This window comes from Lepidothrix coronata, unplaced genomic scaffold (assembly GCF_001604755.1).
Source record: "Lepidothrix coronata isolate B3197 unplaced genomic scaffold, Lepidothrix_coronata-1.0 Scaffold79, whole genome shotgun sequence".
NCBI lineage: Eukaryota > Metazoa > Chordata > Aves > Passeriformes > Pipridae > Lepidothrix > Lepidothrix coronata.
Window position 1 is genome coordinate 678,813 of NW_016690259.1, and position 24,678 is coordinate 703,490.

At 40.2% G+C, this 24,678-nt stretch overlaps 1 protein-coding gene across 9 annotated transcripts in view; it reads left to right on the plus strand.

Moving 5' to 3' along the window:
- The window catches only part of WDFY3 (WD repeat and FYVE domain containing 3), a 166,946-nt gene that overhangs the window by 50,035 nt on the left and 92,233 nt on the right, over positions 1 to 24,678 (plus strand). For all 9 annotated transcript variants that reach the window (XM_017820126.1, XM_017820127.1, XM_017820120.1 and 6 more), the window contains 5 exons: positions 3,894 to 4,104; positions 10,759 to 10,882; positions 19,622 to 19,731; positions 20,792 to 20,953; positions 22,645 to 22,837. In XM_017820126.1, coding sequence (XP_017675615.1) covers positions 3,925 to 4,104; positions 10,759 to 10,882; positions 19,622 to 19,731; positions 20,792 to 20,953; positions 22,645 to 22,837 — 769 coding nt within the window. In that variant the 5' untranslated portion in view covers positions 3,894 to 3,924. The remainder of the gene's footprint in view (positions 1 to 3,893; positions 4,105 to 10,758; positions 10,883 to 19,621; positions 19,732 to 20,791; positions 20,954 to 22,644; positions 22,838 to 24,678) is intronic.

The window sequence follows — 24,678 nt, forward strand, 5'->3', positions numbered from 1 at the left end:
CTGAGGGATGAAGTAACAAAACACTGAACAGCTGCTTATGAAGCATCTTCTGGGAGAGGCAGGAGGCTCTTTGGGGACTGTAGGAAGTGAGTGTGCAATTGAAGACTGTACTGTAATGCGTGTGCAGAGCCAGGCCAAATTCAAGCCCTACAAGCAATTACAAGACAGGTGTTCCTTAACTTGCGAGTTTGCTTCTCTTAATTGCTGTGCAAGGTGCTTGATTGTCATGTGCTGTAAACAAGCAGTTGTGAACAGGTGACTGCTACTGAAAATACTGGAATCAGTTCGTTTCTGGCATTAAGGAGAATGCAGGCCTTAATGCTGAACTCAAGTCATGTAATGATTGCAACTGACTGTTAAGACTGTGCACATGAATTCACTCATTAGAATAGGAAAGTCCTTTCTTCTGCATCTTTTTTGTTTGTAGGAAAAGGTTTAGGTGTACTGCTTTCTCTTTGCAGGCCTAAAGCTAAACAAAGAAAACCTCAGTCAAAATATTTATACAGGAAAAAGTAGCAGCATACGGCTTGTTCTTTCACTGTTCACTTTCACATCTCTAAGACTTGGGCCTAATGTTGGAGCTCCCAGAGCCCACAGCTCTCTTCCTTGTATTTCCATAAGTAATCTGTGCTGTGATAATGAGAGAGAATATCATTGTATTTGAATTGGCAAAAATAACTCACAGAAATTCTTTCAGCGTTCAGGTACAATATATTTCAGATGATGATGCATGGAGCCCACACTTGCCTTTTTTCTAATAGGACAGGAACATAGTAGGATTCAACTCTGGAATAATTCCACAAGTAGTAACTACTCTGAAATTTATGTATTGTGTACATTCAGGTTGATCCGCAGTGGAACTGAGGGTAGACTTTCCATGATTCTGAAGACTGAGCAGAAAATACTGCCAGATAAAGCAGGTCCAGAGGGCAGGTAATATCATTAAAGAAAAGAACCGTATATTGTAAAGATCTCCAAGTGTAAATATCAGTATTACTACCCCGTCTTCGCTTCGTACACTGCAACATGGACTCTGTATCTGTGAAAAATATCAAGGAAGTGAATATTTTATTGTAAAGGGCGTTCCCAAAGCAATGTCTTCTAGGAAGGTTTTCTTGAGCATTGCAGGGATGTCTTTGGGACAGTAACCTGAAATTCCTTGGCATTGTGGTGCTTTGGTGTGGTGTTTGGTTTTTGGGTTGGCTTTCTTTTTGGGGGTGGATTCTAACTCAATTAAGTACACTCAGGGAATATATTGATTTTTGTGGTGTTTTTTGATTCCTTCTGGAAAAAAAAAAACAAACAAAATTAAATCAATGTGAATGTTATTTATACTGTGTTATTTTCATTCTCCCCTCCTCTCTGCCCCGTCTTTTACATTGAGGTTTAATACTTGATCATACTATGGAAATAGACAGGAAGGGACCATGACTGTATTAAGAAAGTGAGAATATTTCAATTGTTCTCTGCATTTGTCATCCCTCTGGGTTAAAACTGCCCCAGTGGAGGTAAATAGATCTCATCTTGGAGATGCTGTCCCAGTAGACTCCCGTTACACGAGGAAAATAATGTGTAACAGTTATTTGGACTTCTCTGACTGTAAGATAATTGCCCCTTCTACAGCTACAACTATGTGGCTGAACAAGTGCAAATACCTGTTCTAGTGTGTGCTTAGGCTGAAGGCAGCAATAGGATTTAAAAGAGAAATTGTCCACTCTAGCAAAAGTCTGCAGCAGTGGTGGTTTGAATGACAATATCGTTTTGGGTGTTGGATTTAGAGTTCTCAGCATTTTGTTAATCATAAAAAGAAATATAAAACATTATCTTTAAAAGATTTTATGAAAAAGAAAATACAGCTTTTTTTTCTTGCTGCTTAGACAGTGAAGCTTTGGCTCTTTGAGCTCACATGTGGTATTCTGTTAGTTTACGTGTTGTTACAGCGAGAGAAGAATTCCCAAACTGAGAAGTTGGAAAATGCTTTGGGTTTCTGGAGGAGACACCTCCATTTTTAGCTGCATGATTCATGCTGATTTGAAGTCTTACCTGTGTTATTTCTTAGGGACGATACACTAAAAGACAACTGCAGTTCTGTCTCATTTTTCTTCAAATGTAAAAAGCCAATGCACTTTTCCAGCATGGGCTGACAGTTTCTAGCTTGTACATTGGTGCGGGGTTTTTGATGACTTCTCGTTTCATAAATTCTTTTTTTGCATAGTACCAAAATGTTCAGTAGCAATTAGTTCCTATTTTTTCTTCTGTGTTAGTAAAATGCTGTTTTATGAACATATTCCAAAAAGGTATCTCTTTCTTGGGTTAGGGGGAAAATAGTTTTCTTTTATTAATTCTTCCTACTAGTATTTGGTTATCTTCACTTTTACAAGCATAGCTCCAGTTTGTTTTTGGTCTTATTTTCCTGGCTTTAGTACCCAGCTATCATCTTTCATCACAACTTAATCTCTGGATTTGAGTTCTTCTTCCCTCTGTTTCTTTAATCACAGCACTTTTGGAATCATCACTTTTCCTTTTAATAATTGACCCTTCATGGTAACATCTCTTTTGGATAATTGAAATAATTAAGTTCTCTAACTGTCTTGCTGTGAGGCACTTTCTACTCTTTAATAATTCTTATAGCTGCTACTGACCTTTGTTTTTTTGACTGCCTTTAAGCAAAGAGATGTAGGGCATTACAATTCTGTGGAGTATTTCATTGCTGGTGGTCTTAACTTTGGGTATGGAGCCGAAACAGTTTCCCTTGTTTTCCCTTACCCTTTTGCTTTCTTGAACCTCGCTGTGAGAATAGTCCCTTCTGCTACAGTGTCCAGTTTGCTACATGTGTTGAGGGATTATCTGCCCTGACCCTTAAAACTCCTGTGCAAGATCCTGCCTGACAGGCTTTAGTCTCACATTTGGAAGATTTGGTCTGTGTTGTTTCGAAGACTAATAAAGGACTAAATACAGACGCTGTGCTGTATCAGTGAGATGTTTTAAAAATTGGGCACACGTGATGTGGTAGAGCTGAACCTGGGCAAGATCAAGCAGGACTTCAGAGCCCTGAGATCATGAGTGAAGGGGACAGGGGCCCAAGTGATCTTCTACTTTATATTTTCAGTCAAGGATCGGGGTACAGGCCCAGAGCTGTAACTTCTGTGATAACAGGACATTCTTCAAAGAATGCAGGCTGCTGGGGAGAGATGGGATCCACATGCTTATAGAGCAAAGCAATCTGCTAGGGGACTTCAGCCACCCTGATGTCTGCTGGAAAAGATGGTCTTTAAAGGTCCCTTCCAACCCAAACCATTCTATGATTATAAATCAAGTTTTCTTGTGCTTCAAGAGAAGACTGAGGTGTTATTCTGCAGGCCCCCAGTAGCTGAGGTATGAGATGAACGACAGCTCCATTGGATAGCTTTGTCTGTTTGCCATAGGAAAGTTAGGAAAAAATTTAAGCATGTCTCTCTATGATAAAACCAATGTCTGAAACAGTTTGAAGGTCTTGTGTGATTAGATTTTAAGGTATATAACTGGTACTGATTTTATTCTAGAATTAATTTGAGAATACTTTGCAATATGTTGATAACACTGCTGTAAAAGATGTGGAATGTGCACCTAAGAATTGTAAAAATGGTCTAATAAAAAGTAACCAAAGCATTTTGCAGTGTTCAAAGCCTGGCAAGCCGTGCTTTCTGCTGAAGGGTATCGGATCTTTTTCAAAAGTTGTTGGCTTTAAATCCTCCAGGCGCATACTAATCAATGCCTAGCATATAAAATTAGCTCTTAGCTGCAGTGTGGTACGTACTGTGGGAGAGGGTGCCATACATTTAAAGGCTTTGATGGAACGATGCCTCAATCTCTTGTAACTCGTACTGAGTAAGTTCATTTTCCTTTCTGAACAGGATACAAGGGAGCTTCCAAAAGTCAGTCAAGATGAATATGGTGAAGAGGATCATGGGCCGGCCGCGGCAGGAAGAGTGTAGCCCCCAGGACAACGCGCTGGGCCTGATGCATCTGCGGCGCCTCTTCACAGAGCTCTGTCACCCTCCACGGCACATGACCCAGAAAGAGCAGGAAGAGAAACTTTACATGATGTTACCAGTGTTCAACAGGGTAAGCTGGAGAATCTGCAAGAGGTGTTTTCTTTACTTGAATTAGACTGCTCATGTTTTGTATTCCCAAGACCTTTTTGGTTCTAGCACAACAGAAGGTTTACAAAATTCCATTGGCATATTTTCAGTTCTTCCCTTCTCGTCACACACTGTTGTGTTAGTGCATAAACTTGCCTTTGGAGATTTTCTTCTATTATCACTTTTTCTCAAGTGCAATCCACAGTACATAGACTGACACAGAGCTTTTCTGCAGAGCTCACTGTTATTACAGAGTCATCTGATCTCCAACTTGAACTTCAGTAGCAAGTTTATACCCATTTTTTTGTGACAGCACTGTCCTTGACACTAAATAACTCTTCTCTCGTCTTTGCATTTATTGTACCATCGCATATTTTGAGATAAGAATCATAGTATCTCCTGTCAGCTTGGTTTTGCCAGGCTACTTGAGCTGAACAATTTTAATCTCCTCATGTGATATATTCTCTATATTCTCTTCACCCTTGTAGGCTTTCTCCTATGTACTGAGTTTGAATCCCCTTTCCTGGATAAGGGAGATTTTGAACATGCAATCTGTAGGGAAAATATAATAGTCACTTTTGCAGTGGCATTCATATTTCACTACTCCCTTGTGCTCAGGCACTGAGATTTTGTTTGGAGACAGGACTGTGGCAACTGTCACTGGATTAAATTAATAATCCTCCTGATGTCTTACATCACTCAGTTATGCTGCCACTCTATTGTGAATAATAATTTTGATGGTAGTTTTAGGGTCTTGAAAGAGCAGTAGGTACAGATCTAGCTTTCTTATTTTTTAACCTGCTGCGACCTGAACCCTTACTCCTGAAGTTCTTCTTGGGTGATGGATTTGTGCTTGTATATGATACCATAAAGAACTGGAATAATCTAAAAACTGAAATGCAAAAGCTCCACAGAAAAATCAATACAGCTTTCTCTCTTTTAAATGGATGCTTTGTTGACAGTATGGCTTATGATGGTATTAGACACTGCTTGTGTGCTTGCATGCTTGTGCTGGTTTTGGCTGGGCTAGAGTTAATTTTTTTCACAGTAGCAAATATGGGCTGTGTTTTGGAAATAATGTTGATAATACAGGGATATTTTAGTTATTGCTGAGCAGTGCTTACACAGAGTCAAGGTCTTTTCTGCTCCTCACCGCACCCCAGCAGCAAAGAGCCTGGGGGTGCACATGGAATTGGGAGGGGACACATCCGGGACAGCTGACCCAACGGATATCCCATAAATACAGTGCCATGCTCAGCATATAAAATGGGGAAGAAGGAGAAGGAGGCAGGGGGTTGTTCAAAGTGATTTGTCTTTCCAAGTCACTGTTAGGTGTGATGGAGCTTTCCTGGAGAAGGCTGAATATCTGCCTGCTTGTGGGAAGTAGTGAATGAACTCCTTGTTCAGCTTGCTTGTGTGCACAGCTTTTTGCTTTTCTTATTAAACTGTCTTTATGTCAACTCACGAGTTTTCTCACTTTTACCTTTCTGATTCTCTCTCCCATTCCACCTGACAGGAGTGAGCAGGTGGCTGTGGGGTGCTTAGCTGCCAGCTGAGGTTGAACTATGAGAGTGTTGTGAAGAAAAATTAATCCTAGTAAAGACATAAGATTAATAGGATTTTCAGTCTAATAGGTAGTATGCTTTAGTGGATAGATCACCTAAATGTCATTCTCTTACCCTAGGTCTTATTTCTTTGGGTAACCTGTTGCGTGACTTTGGGAGAAGTAAGCTCAGTTCATCTGCTTCCTCTTTAATTTATCTACTTGGATTATATGCCCTTTAGTTACAGACTTTCGTAATTTGTTTTTTACAAATTAGCACAGTGGAAACTTAATCTTGCCTTGAGCCTATGAAGGTTATTTTGATGCTGTTATGCTTAGAAATCTCCCCCTGGTGGTTACAGGTGGCTGATGCTTCTGGAAGAGAGGCTCCTCCACTAGAGCTGCTTCAGCACTTAGCTGTGATCTGCAGGTGGAGAACATTTTTTTTTTCTTGGCCTTTGTGGCCAAGTAGCTACTGGCCAGTAGCATTGTACCTCTGAAAATTGCAATTGGTGATATAACTGAGTTTGAGTAAAACTAGTGTAGCAGTGCACATCCTATTTCTCTACAGCAGTCTAAGGAGAGATTTTGATTAGACTTCAGAGATGAAAAAGAAGAGGTTCTAATTTCTCCATTGCTTCTGCATTTTTTCCTATTTTCTTTCTTGCTATGCTTTCCCCCCTGTCTTTCACACCACTTGCTGGCTGTGTCCTCATTCTGAGTCCCTCCGCTGGACTCCTTGAAACCTAGTTGTAGTTGCTCGTGTCTCTGCACCATTGTTCTCTCTCACTGTCCTTCATTCAGCTCATGTGTTGAAGCATTCTGAAAAACAAACCAGTAGCCCCAAGTTTTCTTCTTACTTTGTCAAAGTCAGCTCTTGCCTAAGTAGTCTCAGGTACCGTTTCGATTCCTGAAAAGATCAGTGGTTTCTGTGATTTCTGAGTGAATACATCTTGGCTACTCTTTCCTCCTAGTTCCCAGTTTTTCCCTTGTTTTTAGTAGTTTTTCCTTCCCCAGATTCCCTGTGTCTCTTTTCTATTCTATTATTAAGGAATCCATCTAATTTTGAGGATGAGCTCTATCTTCCAAGTCCTAGAGACTCTTTTGTACCCTTCTTTAATGAAGTGAACTTGATGCTGAAGACACATTGTTTTGTGTTTGCCATGTTTTGTTTTTCAGTCCTACCTGGGTTGTTTTCCTCCTCTTTTCTTTTTTTTCCCCTCTCAGTTTCCTTGTTTGGTTTTAACATTGCTATCTTCAATCTCTAGAGGTTTTGAACCTGTGACCTTCTTGGAGTTGTCCTTCGTGCCACAAATACAGGCTGTTGCCAGATGTTGTCACTTCAGTTTTCAATCTCTAAAATGTGGATCATAACCTGGCACACTGCGGGAAACAGGCATTGCTTGTGCTCTTTCACTTCCATTGTCACAGTCCTTGATAACCATTATCATTTGTCACACACTGTTAGTGTAGCCCAAACAAAACTGATTTTTCTTGGTCAGTCAGATCTCATCCTGTCACTATTATAGGGGGTTTTTTTAGCTTGCCTTTCATATAAATGCATTCTTGTCATCCTGTGTTCAAGAGGCTGAGCAGTTGTGATGTCAGCTGTTTCTATTTTCACTGTTTACCTTTTAAGATTCCTGGCTAATGCCACCTTATTCTTTTGATGTTTACCTGTAGAGTCTGCTATGGTTTCCTTGGCTTATCTATTTTTTTTGGTAGAGAGTGTCATCTGTTGATGGTACAGCTTGTTTTGGAACAATCTTTCTAGCTTTTAGTAACTCTGCAAGTCATAACAAGACAAACTCTGAAATTGCTTGGAATAAAAAATAGTACAGAAGAAATTTAATTTTCTGAAGAGTCTTGGAAGAGATTTTCTGTGGCAGATAGGGTAAATCTTCATTCACTCTAAATTCTAAGGTGACTTTCCTCTGAGAAAGGAATCTTTTGTTGACAGGAAAAACATTGGTATAAGTTCCTTTCTAAAAATTTTCTTATTTCTTAAACATAGTACTTAGCTGCAAATGTTTTAAGCGATCAGTTAATAACTTGATTCAAATTCAGACTCTGAATCCCTCAGTTACTTTGCATAGTTATCTTTATTCTGTTGAAGATTTTTAAGAGAGATTGAGTACTTTTGTGTTACTGCCTTAAGCAAAGACCATGATGATGTACCATAAAAGCATTATCTGTTACAAGATTGGGATGTCTGTGTTAGGAGAGGACTCCAAATAAATTGTGGAGCTTAGATCAAAACTTTGCCATACCTTGATGTATATTCCAGAACGTCTCTTACACCACAGTAGTGAGCTGTTGGAAGTGGGAGCTGCACGTGTGTGGTTGGAAACGGGGGAGGGGGTCTGTGCATGAAATCCAGTAAATAGGGTGGAAGACACATTATTTTTACTGAGTACTAGAGTGAGGAAGGTAAGTCTGCTTCCCATAGGCATCCAAATGGCTGGCAGCAGGCAGCCAGTTAAATAACCAGTGTGTCCAGGAGCTCTTTTGAGGCTTTCATGCTTAACCATGGGGTTGGTTTTTTTTCCTCTCTTCAGATATATCTGAAGTTTTGTGTGAAATGCAGTTTCATTTTCTTCCTGATGTTTTGAGGATTTTTAATCAGTAAATCCAGAGGAGCTAAAGCATTCTTAACTTTACTTTATAGATAGAGAATGTCTCAAACGTGCTGTAGGTAAAGCCATCTTTCTAGTTCTGGTAACGAATGGGTTTACAGGCTGTTCCTGTTTCTTCATTGTTCAGAGAGGCTTATGAAATGATGAATCACATAGTAATGAAAAGCTAAATTGGTGCATAATTAACAATTAAAGATTGGCCCTGTGGAAGAGTACTCAAAAGGCTCCTTTCAGAGTTCCATGAGTTCGCAGAAGCATTGCTCCACCAACGTGGTAGTAGCGCTTTTGCAGTATATGAAAAAAGTGGATGGGATAATGAAAGGGCTGGTTTTGAATAAGTGGTACATTGTTTACATTATCTTGAAAGAACCTTGCTTTTCCTTATTCAAAAGATGATTTACTGGTAAAATGTGTAATATCCTGTTCCTGGCGTTTACTACCATTTTTAGTCAAAACGGATATAAATATCCAATGGAAATGCTTATTCTACCTCGTGCAAACTTGGGGCAACTAATTAAAATTCAGTTGACCTCAGTTAACCTTTTACTGTAACTTTGAGCTCTCTGCATTTCCTGGGGTCTGCTGACAAATTTGAGCAAACTCAGGCAGATAACAGGGCTATTAGTTTTTCCTCTTCGCTTTGTCTGAGTGGAAGAACTTTAAACAATTAGTGATGACAAGATGCTCTGCCAATGTGCATTCTGGTCTAGATAATCTTGCTTATATTCTGTCTGTGAATATGCAAACCTCAAGGGCCCTCTTCCCTTCTTACGGCCTTGTGGAAGTTAGGTGCTCCCTGATGAACTGGGAGCTGATGCAGACAACTGCAAAAGGAGGTCTTGTGAAAGATTTAGGGAAGTTTGGGTTGTCTGTACTCTGTGATTCAAATGAGGGGTGTTTTTCTTGATCTGCCTAAAACAGTTGTCTGCCTGTAACGTCTCAGCTCCCATTTGCTTGCTTTTATTGACAGTGGTGGTTGAAATGTTCTGGATGAGAAATACTTATGCCTTTGATGAAAATTATTTTTGTTTTGAGGAAACGGAGTGTTCGATTTCATTGTTGTATTTCTGTCTCCATTTCATCATGACTTTGCAGTGCAAGTAGGCAGGAAAAATATTTTTGGCTGTTCTGTGATGTGCCAGAGCAACTGATACTAAGGGAAGTCAAACTTAGACAAAGGTTATTCTGTCTTCTGCCTTTTGAGTTTTCCTCAGTAACTTAGGGGTTCCATGGTAAGTTGGCACCACGATTATCTCTGTTGGCTGTAATCACGGATTTCACTGGATGTCCCTGGACTTGAGAGTCACCTCAGCCAAGTATGTCAGCAGCTCAGCTGTAATAGTATAACTGGGTCACCCCGAGAAAGGAGATGAGGGTGAAATAACTGTGGAGTCCAAATCAGTTGTACTGTTGACATCCACTTTCTGAGAGGCCAATATAACCTGTTGAACATAAGTTTTACTAGAAAAATACTGTCATCTGGTGACGCTCCTGAAGGTTACATAAATACCTACAAGGGAGAAAAATGTAAATGAGCAGAGATTGTTCAGGTGTTGAGCAGTCTATTCTGTTTCTTCAGCACTGACACAAGAGATGATACCAGAATTTGGACTGCATGCTTTGTTTGATAATGAATATTGTGGGTTTATTGTGACTATTTTAGTGCAAGTTTTACATGGGAAGTGTGGATGGAGACTGCTTTTTGTGTGCAGTCTTGAATGAAAAGTAAATTACTGCAGTAACTAGCTAACTCCATTTTGAGATAATGTTGTGTTCCACAGCCTAGTGCAATGCCACAGCGTTAACACATTTCTCCCTGTTAAATGTGATTTAATACATGATTTAATAACCTAATAAATGCTTAATCATGAAGAATAAGTTACTAGAATTAAGTGACAATTCATAAAAAACCCCACTGCTGTTACATTCAAGAAGATCTCAAAAGAGGAGAGTAAGTCCTTGGGGTATCAGCAGCGTGAGAGGCTTCCTGGCATCATCAATTTATTGAGGAAAGACTTAACAGGGCAATTCTAATTCCTAGTTCCTTTTAAAAGATTTTACACATCATTATGTACATGCAGTGCACCTCTGTGGGATGTTTAGGTCCAGCAGATAGTAAAGGAGTTAAAGAATTTGATTGGTATCTGATCTTTACCCCATTATGTGCAGTCCCAGTCTTTTGGGCCTCTGTGGGGTTTTCATCTTGCAAGAAAACTTGCAACTCTCTTTTTCCCTTTCATTCATCAGATCTTACCTCCCTGAATGATGTCGTAATTCCAACTATGAGTATATTTTAGATCATGCACTGTGAAAACCAGTACAGTGATGACTGCTGCATCATGAAAACAAAAACTTGTAATCTCCATAGGAATACTTCCTCAGAAAGGAACATGGCAGTTTGTACCGATCCTTGTAAGCTGAATGACTTTTTAATGCATGCATTTTTCTCTTGTTTTAGGTGTTTGGAAATGCTCCTCCAAGTACGATGACAGAAAAATTTTCGGACCTCCTGCAGTTTACTACTCAAGTGTCACGACTGATGGTGACGGAAATTCGACGGAGAGCATCAAATAAATCTACAGGTATTTATTGCGTGGGGCATCAAGTTTGGGCTTTTCACATCTGTGCCTCTTGATTTTCAGATTAGTTGAAGTACTATGAGCTGCCATTCACAGCAGCTGTGCAGGCTCAGAAATTGAAGTCTCTGCAATGAAAGTGTGTTGTCTTTTTTTTTTTTTTTTTTGGACTGAGATAGGGGAAAAGGAGGAGGTTAAAGGTTTCCTCCCTAGGTTGCAGAGAAAACTGAGTTCCACGAGCTTGACAGCAGATCAAAGAGAGAGGAGTGAGCTCAGTTGCATGACTTGCTAGGAGAAAAGGGCCAAGAACATGCATGTCAACAGCTGCTGTATCTCGCCTGAGGTGCCTGTTGGTGGTGTGTTGTGTCCCTTGGATATGTTAAGATTCCAAAACCACGCATTTTAAGTTAGTTGCCAGCCTGGAAGCTAATAAGATGTGAAAGTACAGCAGGTCCTGCATTATGACCAATGCTGCCAGCCCTAGAAAAATGTGAGTGGACTTCTCTTTTGCTCTGATTATTAAATGTCAGGGTGAGATTTGGTTCTCTTGAACCCTGAATGTGTGAGAACCTGACCTCATATTGGGAGTTGCATAACTGAGGACAATGCACTGAGAAGGCATGGTTCATTAGCTTTCCTCTTTGATTTCCTTTTCTGAAGAGGAACGATTCCGAGAAGTATCAAGTCTTTGCCTACTAGATAATTTTAAGATCTGTGCTGAGTTCTCAGCTTGGATTTGGTGGTAAATAAGGACTGGAAAAGGCTGTGAAAATTATTATGCAGGAAGTCAGGAGTCACAAACTGTGCCAATTACAATATATTTCCATTTTAAGTAGAGTGACTAACAGTGAAACATTCCAGATGGCTAAACAGATATCATAGACAAAACCTGTTCTCTATGGGTAAACAGGCGCAAAATGTCTTTTTTGTGGGTATTTTGGAGAAATAAGTGTCCAACAGCCGTGTTGGCAGAATGGTGGTGTTCGCTTGACCTTTTTTCCTGGGGAACATCTGTTATGCCCGCTTGTCAGTGGCATTCTGCTGGGAATAACCATTCTTGTGTTTTTATTACTTCAGTTGTTACCCTTGATTTTCATTGGCAGTGGTTGTTTTGGGGGTTTTTCTTGTTTTCTCCCCCACTTGAAAACTTGACCACAATGACTTAAAAGATGGTTTGAGGCTCTTCTAAACCTTAATGTAATGAGTACCAATGTTTCTATTAAAACAGAAAACAGTTGTTTTTCCTCTGTTAGCAGGATTGCTGTTACTCTGGTCAGTAAATTCTTTTTATACCTCCTTTAAGAAAGCCTGGTAGGTCCGTGTTCTGTAAATTGCATTGCGAGTCTTGATGGGACCAGGGAATTGCAGTGTCCTCTCCAGAATAACCAGTTAACAAGCTGTTAAAACTCATAGTTTGTAGACTTCTGTGTTAAACTGATTAGAGCTAGATATACATTTTTTGTGGTACTGATTAAAAAATAGAAATTATTGGCTGTTTAAAATACATTTTATGTAAAAGCATAATATTATGTCTATGGATTGTGAAGGTTCTTGCATTATTTTTTTCCTGAACTTCCATTCTTTCTGTGTCCCAAACAAAACAATAGAGCATATCTTAATAGCTGTTGACAGGTATTTATATCTCCTAGCATGTTTTTAAAAGGGAAAAACTTCAGAAACAACTACATGAAGGAAATGTCCCTGGTAATATACAAGTGCAAATTCCTGTTTGTGTGAAGTGCACCATTTAAGTCTACAAAATTGCTGAGCTTGTTTTAGCTTTCCATGCAAACATAATCAAAATTCAACTTCAGATATTTAATGAAAGGAAAGAATTTTACAAGAGCTTGATTTCTATAAATGTGTTGGCAGTATTTTACAGTTTGGGAATGTCGTATGATTAAATCTTACCTGTCAGTGTGTTGTGGTTGGGGTTTTTCTTCCTTCTCTTTTCCTTTTTTTTCCTCCTTCATCTCATAATGGAACACAGGGCAATTATTTTCATCGGGCCTTTGAATATTTATGCTAATAGCTGTGTGAGTAATGCCTGCCATCGTGGAGGCATATCTCAGTTATTCTTGGCAGCCTGTCGAAGAATGGTGTTTTGTGATTCAGTAGTAACTGTGCCAGCACCTTATCTCAAGTGGTCTCTTAACATTGCCACTGTAGTTGTGTGTTCAACTACAGTTTCAACTGTCTTATTTCTTAAGGATGGATGTAATCTTGGAGTAAGAAAAACGCAGCAGTTAAAACTGAGTTAAATTATCTTTCATGTTTAAGTCTTTGGTGTATAACAGTGAGCATTTTCAGGTGGCAGCAATAATTGTATCTATGAGAATTAGTGAATGGTTTCCCTTGCCATGGGGTATCTAGTCTGTTTTAGAAGATGGTGAGGTCATGGTTGAGATACTCCTGTGTACTCAAGAGTTTTAGCTGCCACATTTTCCACAAATAAATCCAATTTTGTGTCTGAATTGATCAAAAATTATGGTAGTGCTATGTAAAATGTATGTTCAAACATCTATGTCTAGGGTAGTCTCAGTTCTGAAATTAATCTTTCTTTTGGGAGCAAGTGCATCTGGCTCAGAGCTGAAAAAGACTTCTGAAAAAAGGGAAAGGGACAGCTGGAATCTTTAATAAATGTGGTTACTCATGGCTACTTTGGCTGGAAGGGAAGCAACACTTTCATCTAATGTATATTTGAAAAGACATATCCTGGATGCAATTGATTCGTCTGATTTTGCAGATATTCTAACAGCATGTCTTTAAAATTGCTGGGGAAAAGGGAGCCTCAATCCATCCCACTCCTACCACTTTGATGCCAGTGTCAGCAAGTGATACCCAGAGCCCTGGAGAGGGATCACAGGTCAGCAGGAAAGCATCTGAAGAGCAGCACAAAGGAATTCCAGTCACACCAGCCAGTAGTTTGGCTGCATCAGAGACACAGTTAAAATGTAAATGTGTCTATGCAAATGCATAGAGCATGAGGATTAGCAGGAGAAATTAAGAGACTGCACACACTGCAGAGCTATCTATACTAGCATCGTGGAGATATGATGGGATGGCTCCTGTGACTGGAGTGTTGCAATGGAAGGATACAGGTTCTTTAAGAAGGGCAGGCAGGGAAGATGAGGAGCAGGTGTCATTCTCTCTGTCAGTGATAAGCTGGAGTGTGTGGTGCTCTGCCTGGGGATGGATGAGCTGACCAAGATAATATGGTTCAGAATTAAAGGGAGAGCAGGCACAGGTGATGTTATATTGGAGGATTGCTCGACCGGGAAGACGGAGTGGATGAGGCTCCTGTAGACAGACAGGACCAACCTCAGATTCACAACCCCTGGTCCTCATGGGGGACTTCAACAACCCCAATATCTGTTGAAGGGACAACACAACAGGGCATAGGCAATCCAGGAGGTTCACAATGATTCCCTTAGTGATGGGCAGTCCTGCATCCTAGAAGGTCATAGCCCAATCAGAATATAAGTAAGTGTTAGGACAATCCGTGAAACTGTGCAGAAGGGTAGAAAATTGAAGAGTGAGGTAACAAAATGGTACAGCACTGGGCTGGAACTTCTTAGCCTCCTTTCAAAGGCAATTTCAAAAGTTTGGTAGTTGTTTGGTTTTTTTAATGATTTTACATGTGCTATTCTGTGTATATCACTGTTTTATGCACCTCTTAAATTCAATTTGGTTGTGTCTTCGTTAACTTCAGTCAGGGCTTCGTTTTGTATTTACAACATTTTCTTTATGCAATTGTCTCAGTATTTACTATTTAATGCCAAATTTATTTTTACTATACTTCTAGACTGTTCAGCTAATCCTTCCTGCCTCCAGAAACAACAATTTCAGTTACTGTTTATACCCTCTGAATGTTGTGGTGGTGTGGTCTTCTCATGGGGTATTTTGGTTTTTTATTTGTTTGTTTAGTTGGGTATTGTGGTTTTTTATTTGTTTGGTTTGTTGGGGTTTTCCCCTGTTTTATTTATTTTTGGTTTTGTTTTGTTTTTTAGGTTTTTTGTGGTTCTGCCCCCTGCTTTGTCTCTTTTCCTCTTAATTTCACAGATTTACTCAAACTGTTTCACCACTGAATATGCTTTAAACCTCTTTAGGCACTTCTCTAACAGATCAGGTGAAAGACTGTCATTATCTCATCTTCAAACCACTTTGGGAGATCAAATTGATAAACATTCATCATCATAATGTTTAACCATTGCAGAAAATCACATCAGTGGTTTATCTTTGGCCTCTGACAGTGCCTACCTTTATTCTTCATAAAATTCTATTGATCTGCAAACTCTGTTTTTATTGTTCATTTTTATTGCAGTTTATTACATCAGCAGAACTAATTTAATATTTGTCCTAAATACACAAAAGTTAGTGTAATTTGTCTCAGTGCATCTTGCATTTGGGTGAATTACAGATGATAGTTAAAGGAATCTTCTTATCTTCTACTACTAAGCAGCCTTTCGGGCTCCTCCCGCAATGGAGCCTGAAGTTTTCCTCATAGTGTTACTTGCAGTGTCTGCTTCTCTTTGAAGAGTTGAGGAACTTCCTTGATAAAATAAGTGGACCTAGGGGCAGCTTTCAGACTGTTTAGGTAAGTTAACTTTTCTTCTGCTGAGAAGAGACTTAGGTTGAAAATCTCACATGCTATGGAAGTCTCATATGCTCTGACTACTACTGTCTTGGTTTTTTCGTTATATATGTATCTTTTTCCTGGGGTTCACTTTGCTTTACAAGGTGATTCTACTTTGAATTTATTGAAATGGCTTTGAAAGGCAAAAAGAAGTGTCCTATCAGCTACTATTCATCAGGAGTCAGTTCTGATCAATGACTTCTATATCTTACTACTTTTGGTTAACTTTCTGTTTACTGTTGGTGCTTTTTAACAGATCTTATGGAAGGTAAGTGTAGTGCAGTAGAGAGCCTTTCCAAGAGATCCTAGAAAGCCCATTCTTTTATCATCTGAGTTACTGAGGCTAAATACTGGCACAGTTGAGTTGTTTATCTTTGGATGAGCAGCCCTCCATTTTTGCACACTGCAAAGGCATCAGCCACTTCATATCTATGACTTGTGATGACAGCCCTGTTCGATCCCATGTGATTGAAGGCAGATGTTTTACCATCCCATTTTCATTTGGGTTGATACTTCTCTATTACTACGTGGGTAGTTGGAGTGATTTGTATTCTGTAACTCTAGATATCTGACTGTGTTTGCAGGCATTCTCCACAAGAAGTAGTAGAGACTTCTTGAAGGTTCAGTTAGAGAAGGGATCTCTGAATTCAGCCTCTCCACCTCCCCGACACGCCCACCCATATCTCCCACTCTATCTTCCCCCTCCTTGGCATATGCACAGACTTTTTTTCATTATTACTCCACTCTAGAATAAGAATAAGCTGTACAAAAGTCTGATGACACTATTATATGCTGTTTAAGGTACTGGAACATCTAACTAAAAGCTTCATGTACTGAATTTGTCCTTAGTGCTATTTCTGTAGGCAATAAGGTTGCTTGTAAGTGCAGTACTGATTTTTGCTCGCAGTCTGAATGGGTCTAATCCCATTGCTTTCTACCTGCTGGTTTTCTGAAGCCCAGGATGCAAAGACCTGTGTCATCTCTTACATATAAAGCAAATGCTGGTATTTAATCCAAGCCTCTCTCCTGTATATACTGAATCCATGCTGAAAAACCTGACTCCTGTGTATTAACATGTAACCACATAATCACGCTCATACTTACATGTACGTGCTTGCACAGGTGTCACAAATATGTATGTTTACACATTATTTTATAGGGTTTTGTCTTTGCTTTTTTGCTGTTTTTACTAGATAGATATCCCAATCCTAGAGTGGTTTCTTCTGCAGCAGAAGTTGAAGGGCTAAGGACATCTGAATGTAGTGCACATAAAAGATGTTACAGTAAAAGGTGACTTGAGCACTTCAAGACCCGGGAAAAGGTACAAGAAATAAATTAAGACCAGTGCTGATGATAGAAATTAATCTTAAATGATAGTGCTATCAAATTTGCTCTGAGCAGATGACAGGAGAACGTCTTCCAGCACTTAAAATGCTGTCTGTGTTTTAGGTAGTGCTTAATTAAGACTGACAGTTTTGAAACTGCTATTTATAATGTTCAACTGCTATGCCATTTAGGATGCCAGCAGCATGACAACTTCCTCAGAAGCATGGACTTAACCCCTGAGTCTCGCTTTCAAAGATGACTAAAGGAGACCCTGGTCCACAGGTGGCTTTTGGAGACTATTCCCAAAGGAGGCTGTGCACACCCTGTTTGGCACCAGTTGTACCTGCCTGAAGTCAGAGAGTGCTGGCCTAGCTCTGTCTTTGGTCAGATAGAAAGAGAACAGGCCTACAAAACCACACTTAACTCTGGGCTGGTGGGGTACGGTCATTGTAGAAGCAGTGCACGCTTTAGGCATGCTTGACTCTCAGAATTTGGGGAAACAAAGTGCCCACCAGGTACTTCAGGTCAGCATGCTGGGAAATTGCTACTTGTCCACATTGTGTGAGTTTTAAAAATTGCTTTACCTTTCACCTTGGTATTTCAAGCTTTGTTTTATCTCAGTCTCATGTAGGGAAGCAGTAGGGGCCTCTCCTTACTTCAGCATTACAATGGGTTTGTACAAAATTCTGTTACAGGAGGAAGTCTGTGAAACAAAAACATGGGAGAACCATTGCACAAATGAAACAAATCTGGATTTTTACCTTGAATGTGTTTCTTCTCTCTGTTTTTTTTTTTTTCTTTTTGGTTGTTCTTTTTCCCCTGTGATTATTGACCATAGAAGGGTTTCTGGGCTTTAGGGAAAAATATATCCTCTTTGCACTGGAAGAGAATGAAACTTGCCAGCATGGGTGATCTCAGGGAGATTTCACATCAAATAGAGCTTTTTCTGTGTGAGAGAAAATCACAGAATAAGAGAGGTCTGTTGCCTGACCTCCTGCTCATAGCTGTGAAATGGGACCAGGTTGCGCAGGGCTCAGTCCTGCCATGTCCTGAAAACCTCGAAGGGTGGTTACAGCACCGCCTCTCTGGGCCTCATTGCAGTGCCTTTCTGTCCCTGGGGCAGGGGGAAATGTCTCCTTATATTCATTCTGAACCTCTCTTGATTTAAGCCAGTTTTTCTTTCCCTCCAGCCATACAGTGCGGTGAGGAGCCTGGCTCTGGCTTCTCGGCAGCTCCCTCCACCATGGACTCTGAGGTGCTGCTCAGTTTGCCTAAGGCTGTCTTCTCTCCCAGCTGAGCAAGCCCTGGTTCCTCAGCATCTCCTTACAGGGTTGGTGTTCCAGCCCCCAGATATCTCAGTGGCTCTCAGTTGACCTCCTATCGATCATTGTCTTTCCTGTATTGCACTGGGACCAAAACTGGATGCAGCATTCCACACGTGATCTCAGGGCCCTTTTGCAGAGGGTAGTTCTGCACTTCATCTACCAGCTGTTCTCCTGTTGATGAGAGGGTTTCTGTACACCTTGATTTTTGTTACATTGATTCACCAGTGATGATGATTCAACACTGATGATGTTGACTCCATATGGTGGTTGTTGCTCTTGTGAAAAGTTAAAGTTAGGAATGTAAACGAAACAATTTTAGACATCTTCTAGGATCACCTACTTCATAGGTTTATTAGTCCAACATAACTTACAGTCTGGTGCTTCAGAAAATTATCTTCTCAATGTAGTCAGTGCTAGAAGTTTGATAAGTACTTTGCCCTATGGAATGTGTTTACTTTCAAATAAACTCTGTCGCAGGTATGTGCTGGGAAATTTTGACAGCAGATGAAGCAAACAAACCAATATTAAAATTAGATTTTTCTTCAGTTGTGGATTTATTCCTCCATTAGAAATTCCTTTGCAATTTCTTTTTTTAAGTGATACTGTTCACCTTTCTTTTCTGTCCTAGTTGACACTAAAAGCACTGAAGATGATTGATACACAGTTACTAATGCAAAATGGTTTTAGATTTCCCTTAAAGGTAACGGGCAGTCATCACAACTGGCATTATGGACTTCTTAACATAAGTGTGTATTCAGGCAGCAGTGAAATAGGATTACATTTTCTGTTCATTTATTTATTGAGGCTGATAACTTGTTTACTTGGCAGAATATATGTCTGGGGCTCTGACTAATATGGAATAGCATCTAATTCCAGAAGTGATCTCTGGATCATAAGAATTAGCCTTCTTAGTGTTTTCATTTTCCAAAAAATGTAGGATGGGGATGTTGTAATTGCTGATCTCAGTCTTAATTTTACTTTTTTCCTGTTTTTTATTCTTTTTGTCTTTCTGCACCTTTCCTTCCTTCCAATCTTTTCCCATTATTCTCCATGCTGTTGTTTCAGTGCAGTGCTTTTTTTCAGGAATTGAATATCAGCTTTTTCCACTGAGACCACTAAGTGATAGTGTTTCCCAAAGTCAAAATGTCACTATGTTGTATTTATTAAAGCCAAAATACTCAAACAAAAGTTGCTGCCTGTTACTGAGATCTGTCTGGTTACAGGATGATGCGTGACCTAATAACGTACTTTTTGCAGCCTTGCTGGTGTCAAAGCTAAGTGCGTGTGGACGACTGGAATGTGTCTGGAAAGTGTAGGCCTAAGCCTAGTCCTTTTTTTCAAGTAGTGTTGTAGAGGTGAATTTATGCTCTGTGCTCGGGACTGCTGGGAGAGGACGTGTTCCCTTCTGCAAACTATCAAACTGAATTCTTACTGCGCTTTTTTAACTGCCCCCTACAGAGGCTGCAAGTCGTGCCATAGTCCAGTTTCTGGAGGTCAATCAAAGTGAAGAAGCAAGTAGAGGTTGGATGCTGCTCACCACAATCAATTTACTAGCTTCATCAGGACAGGTTAGTCTTAAACAGCAAAGCTAAAAATAAATTGGAGGGTGGGAGAGACAACAGCAATAATATAATGAACTGCATGAACACTCACTAAAAGATGTAACTATATTCTGCTTACTGTGTTAAAATCCTTTTTCTCTTATACTGCCACAGGACTTCTGCTTTAGTTCCTTGGTTTCAGTTGCCTAAAAAAAAATATAATCATTCTGGAACTTTAATTTATAATGTTCTTTTGAATTATGCATGCAACTTCTATTGCTTCCCAAAGGCTTCTCTTGCATGCTGCTACTTAGCGCCCCATGAGATGCATGTCACATAACTCACCTAAATAGTTCAGACTTTGAACTTTGGACACCTCACTGAAGGAGGGCAACAGCAGTTGCAAAAAGCAAAGCCAGCAGTAGTGATAAGTGGGTGGTGCCGTGAATCATTGTTGCCTCTGCTTCTGGTGCTGCCCTCCCAGGGAGCCGATCTCTGGCACTTTGCTGGACAGCTGCGTGGTTTGTTATTTCTGTTCTAATCTGCCTTTATAATTCAGCACATCATTTTATCTGTGTTTTAGTATGTCAGCAGCCTCCACTCTAATTTGTCTTTTCTTCCCACTGATGCTATCATATTTTCTACTACCTTGCTCCTTATGCCAGTTTATACCTTCATGCGAAGTGAGAGCATAAATTGAATAGTCCTCCTCCCCTCCACTCCCGTTTCCACTGGTACAAAAAAAAGATAACTGATGAGGGCTTGGCTGAAGGTCTTGTAATTAACTTGTAAACTTCTGTTGGCAGAGACTAACAGGTTTTGTTTCTGTCCTGTGCAGTGACTGCTCAGAACTGTGGCAATTAGATGCTGTTGTCCTGTAAATAAATGATCCTATTTTTAAAGTTACTGTTTAGGTAGGCATTCAAAAATAGATGGTGAATCTGTACTGTCACCTGAATACCTCACCAAAGGTGTGAGAAAGAAAAAACAGCATTTCAATCAGCTGCATTATAGGAGTGTGACTTTTTAAATAGAGTAATATGTTGAACTGTTTTTTTTTTTTTTGTTCTGTTTTCTTCTTCCTCAGAAAACCGTGGACTGCATGACTACAATGTCAGTGCCTTCCACACTTGTTAAATGTCTATATCTGTTTTTTGACCTTCCACATGTGCCTGAGGTAGTTGGAGGAGCACAGAATGAACTACCTCTCGCAGAGCGCCGAGCGCTACTACAGAAAGTCTTTGTACAGGTAAGAAAGGTAAAATAGGTCATGGAATTTGCAAGAGGAATGGAAATGCTGCATATGAGAAGTCAGAAACTTTTCACTTGAACCAGGTTTTACTCTGCCTTGATTCTTCACAAACTGATGGCACAGATGAGGTTAAATTTCCACTCCTCCAATAGTTTTTGTCCTTGGCAAATACTTCTTCCACAGAAATGCATGCAACTCTGCCACACAGATGCTTAAGAGGAACAACATGTGCACTGTTATTCTGTTTTCATCTAAGTGGTCCTAGTATTTGGTATCTTTGGCTGTTACTGATTGAAATAGACATAGTAAAAAACATTAGTATTGATAATAATTTATTAATTTATATAACATATGCTATTTTCCCCTATAATTATGTGAAAAAAGCCCTATGACTGTGGGAACAAGTAATTTAAACATGGGAGCAATCTGATCTTGCACTTACTATTAAAATTATCCCTCAGATTTCCCAGGGAGACCAAGGACTTAATCTGACTTGCTCCTTTCTCAAGTTCCAGTTGGAGATCCTGCAAAGAAATTCCTGTATGTTCTCCTGATGAAACTTTTAGAAGGAGCTGACAGTTACTGTTAGAAGGGGGTCAGTGGTCACACTACCCGTGTCAGTGTGCAAATTGGGTACATCTCTGTGCAAGGTTATCGTAGCCATGTATGCAAAACCATAGAGGTCTGTCAGAACTTGCATCCTTCAGGAATTTGAGGGCAGTGGCAGGATTTGTAAGTATAATGTCTGACAGGCATTTTGGTGCTGTCTTCCAAATCAGAAATCATGATGTGCTGTAACCTATCTTTCAGAAATTGCTCTGTTGTGTTTCAATCAGCAGAGTTAATGACCAGTGTTACCACATAGGGTCCCCCCCAACCTACTACCGCTCAGCTCTTTTCTCTCCCTCTTCAAAGGACTCAAAGTGGTGCTCTCAAACAGGCTGGACGGAATGGGTGAGGTTTCAGATAGCTTCCAAACCTGCCCTTCCAGATGCTGACAGCCTTCCAAAGTTGTCTTCTAGTTTTCTGAAAGGAAGCCTCAGCTTTTCCTGCACAAGACACAAAATGGAGATCAGATGTCCTCAAAACACACAGAAAAGAGAGAGCAACGTAGTAGGTTCAGTTGTGTGGCTGCATTTTGTCTTGTTTATGGCAACTTGGAAATTCAGATCCAGGTGCCAGTTATTGAGGTAGGTCTGCAGTGTTGCTGTAGCCTTTCCTGACACGCTGTTTTGGCTGTTTTCATTTCACTAAGATATTATGGATGCTGCTCTGCCAACAACCCATCGATAGCCTTCTTCCTGCCTTAGGAAGGGATACAGCAGTTTGCTTCACAGAGCCTCTGCCTAATGCAGCATTTAGCCTAATTGTAAATTAGGCAACTGGTAGATTCTCCAAGAATGGAATAACATGGTATCCATACAAGTATGCTGTGTCAGCTGAAGAGATTTGAACTCTGCTGCTAATCTTTTGGTAGTCATTTTAAACTGAACTGGGACTTAAAATAACCAAGTGTCGAATAACCTTGTCTTCAGTTGGAAATACAGAAACACACAAAGGGAAAATAGCTTGTTACTCTTTTTAATGTGTTTGCTAAGTGGAAGAATGTTTCATCTTTTTCTAAGTCTAGGCAAAAATAGCAATGATCAGGGTGTTAATGCTAGTTGTTTAATGACTTATTATTTCAGATCCTAGTAAAATTGTGCAGTTTTGTGTCCCCGGCGGAAGAACTGGCTCAAAAGGATGATCTCCAGCTTCTTTTCAGTGCAATAACCTCATGGTGCCCTCCCTATAATCTGCCTTGGAGGAAGAGTGCAGGAGAAGTACTAATGACCATATCTCGTCATGGCCTTAGTGTCAATGTAGTGAAATACATTCATGGTATGCATTTCTCTTCAGTATTATTTGTTGGGGTCTTTTCTGTTCTTCTTTTGCAGTTTTCTTAGTTAGGAAATAGGCATGAAAATAATAGTTCAATAATATTTACATACAGGTGAAATTTCAAAGCCCTTGTGTAGTGAGTCTGTCTCATTCACATTTCAATATAACATTGGAAGATAGAGTTTCCCCTCATGTTTTGGTGCAGAGTTTATGACGAGCAAAACAAAAAGCTTTCAGTAACTTCAGTAACTGCCGGTATGGAAAAATATTCATTGGGAAGATGCATAAATTTGTCATTTTTGCTGTGAGCATTAATTCTTAGTAGGAATAAGTTGGGTTTAGTCCTGTGTTTGAATTGTCAGCAGCAGCCCCTTGTAAAGGCACGAGGCAGGCTAGCAGTGCCCTGTTTACAGCTGCTTGTCTGGGTACCACTATAGCTGGCAATAAAAGTGTAGAGACATCTGAGGAAGCCACAGGAAGAGGAACCAACTCCATGTGTTCTGCTGACGCAGTTGGAGCTATTAGAAGGCCATGAAAGCTGCTGCCCTGTAATAAATGCTGGTGCATTATGCAAACCAGAGAGAGCTAATTTGGGTATGCTGGGAGAAGATTATTTCTCCAAGACAACTTACTTTTGCAGGAAAAGTCTGGATGAGGCTGTTAAAACCACTGCTGATTTGCAATATACTCTCCATTCTCCAGAACATTGGGAGTGGCATATCCTGGTAACAGCAAAACTGGTGTAATATGGTCACTAGGAAATGCTCAAGGGAGCATGGGCACAGAAACACTAGACTGCAAACCTCCAAGTGCTGATGGATGGAACAGGCAGCTGCTTTCCTGCCCTGTGGTCCAGCCCATCTTCCCCAAGCCAAGGATGTTGTCCCTAGAGCCTGGCCCAGGGAAGCTGCTCTTCACTTGGCTGAGAACCACACCTGTGGTGAAACAGTCTCTCAGTACTGGTGCTCCTAGGAAGCTTACAAGTAGCCTGCCCTAGAGCCTGTGTCACAACCAAGTGCAGAGATTTTGGGACACAAATAGGAAGAGCCTGGCTGCTGGATGGGTTTGCAGCCCCTTTTTCTCTGCTGTCTGACTAGACTGCTGACTGTTCAGCCAGCCTGCATTTCTTCCCCAAGTCTTCCCCACTTTGCCATACAGCTTACAGACTACATGTTGTGTGCATCCTGAAGGCCAAATTAAAAATACCTCATGGGCTTAATCCAGCCACCAAAAGAACGAAGTATCCGGAGTCATTCCATTTTACCTCCTGTCCTTTTTTGAGGCAAGCAGCATCCTGACTGTTGCAGGCATGGAAACTGTAGTGTACAGGGGTATTTCTCTAGCTGGTTACAGATTTTGGTAGCTAATAAAAGTAGTAGTTTACTCATCATATATCTTACAAGGGACTGGTAAAGAGGAGGTTGCCAAGCTGGTTCATGACAAAGAACTTGGAAGAGCGAAACAAGATGAAAACCAGTGTTGGAGCTGCCTGGAAACAGCTTTGCATACAAAATGCTCAAGTTGCATTAATTGAAAACTGCATGGGTGTTTAGGTATGTAGGACTTGGATTAGGAAGTTTGGTAAAATAATGTTTCTAATATTATATTTGAGGCTTTTAGACTGTAGGACCACATAAAAGAAGCATTTGTAGTTTTTAAATTGGACCGACTGTTGAAATGAACTAACATCCTTATCATATATTTTAACTGTGTACACCTACTGGAAAAAAGGAAACCCACAGTTTGCTCACACCCTGGAAAGCAAGTAGTTACAAGGCTCTACAGAAAGAACCATTTTGACTGTTTATTAAATACCTCAGCCTGCTCCCAAATACTTCACA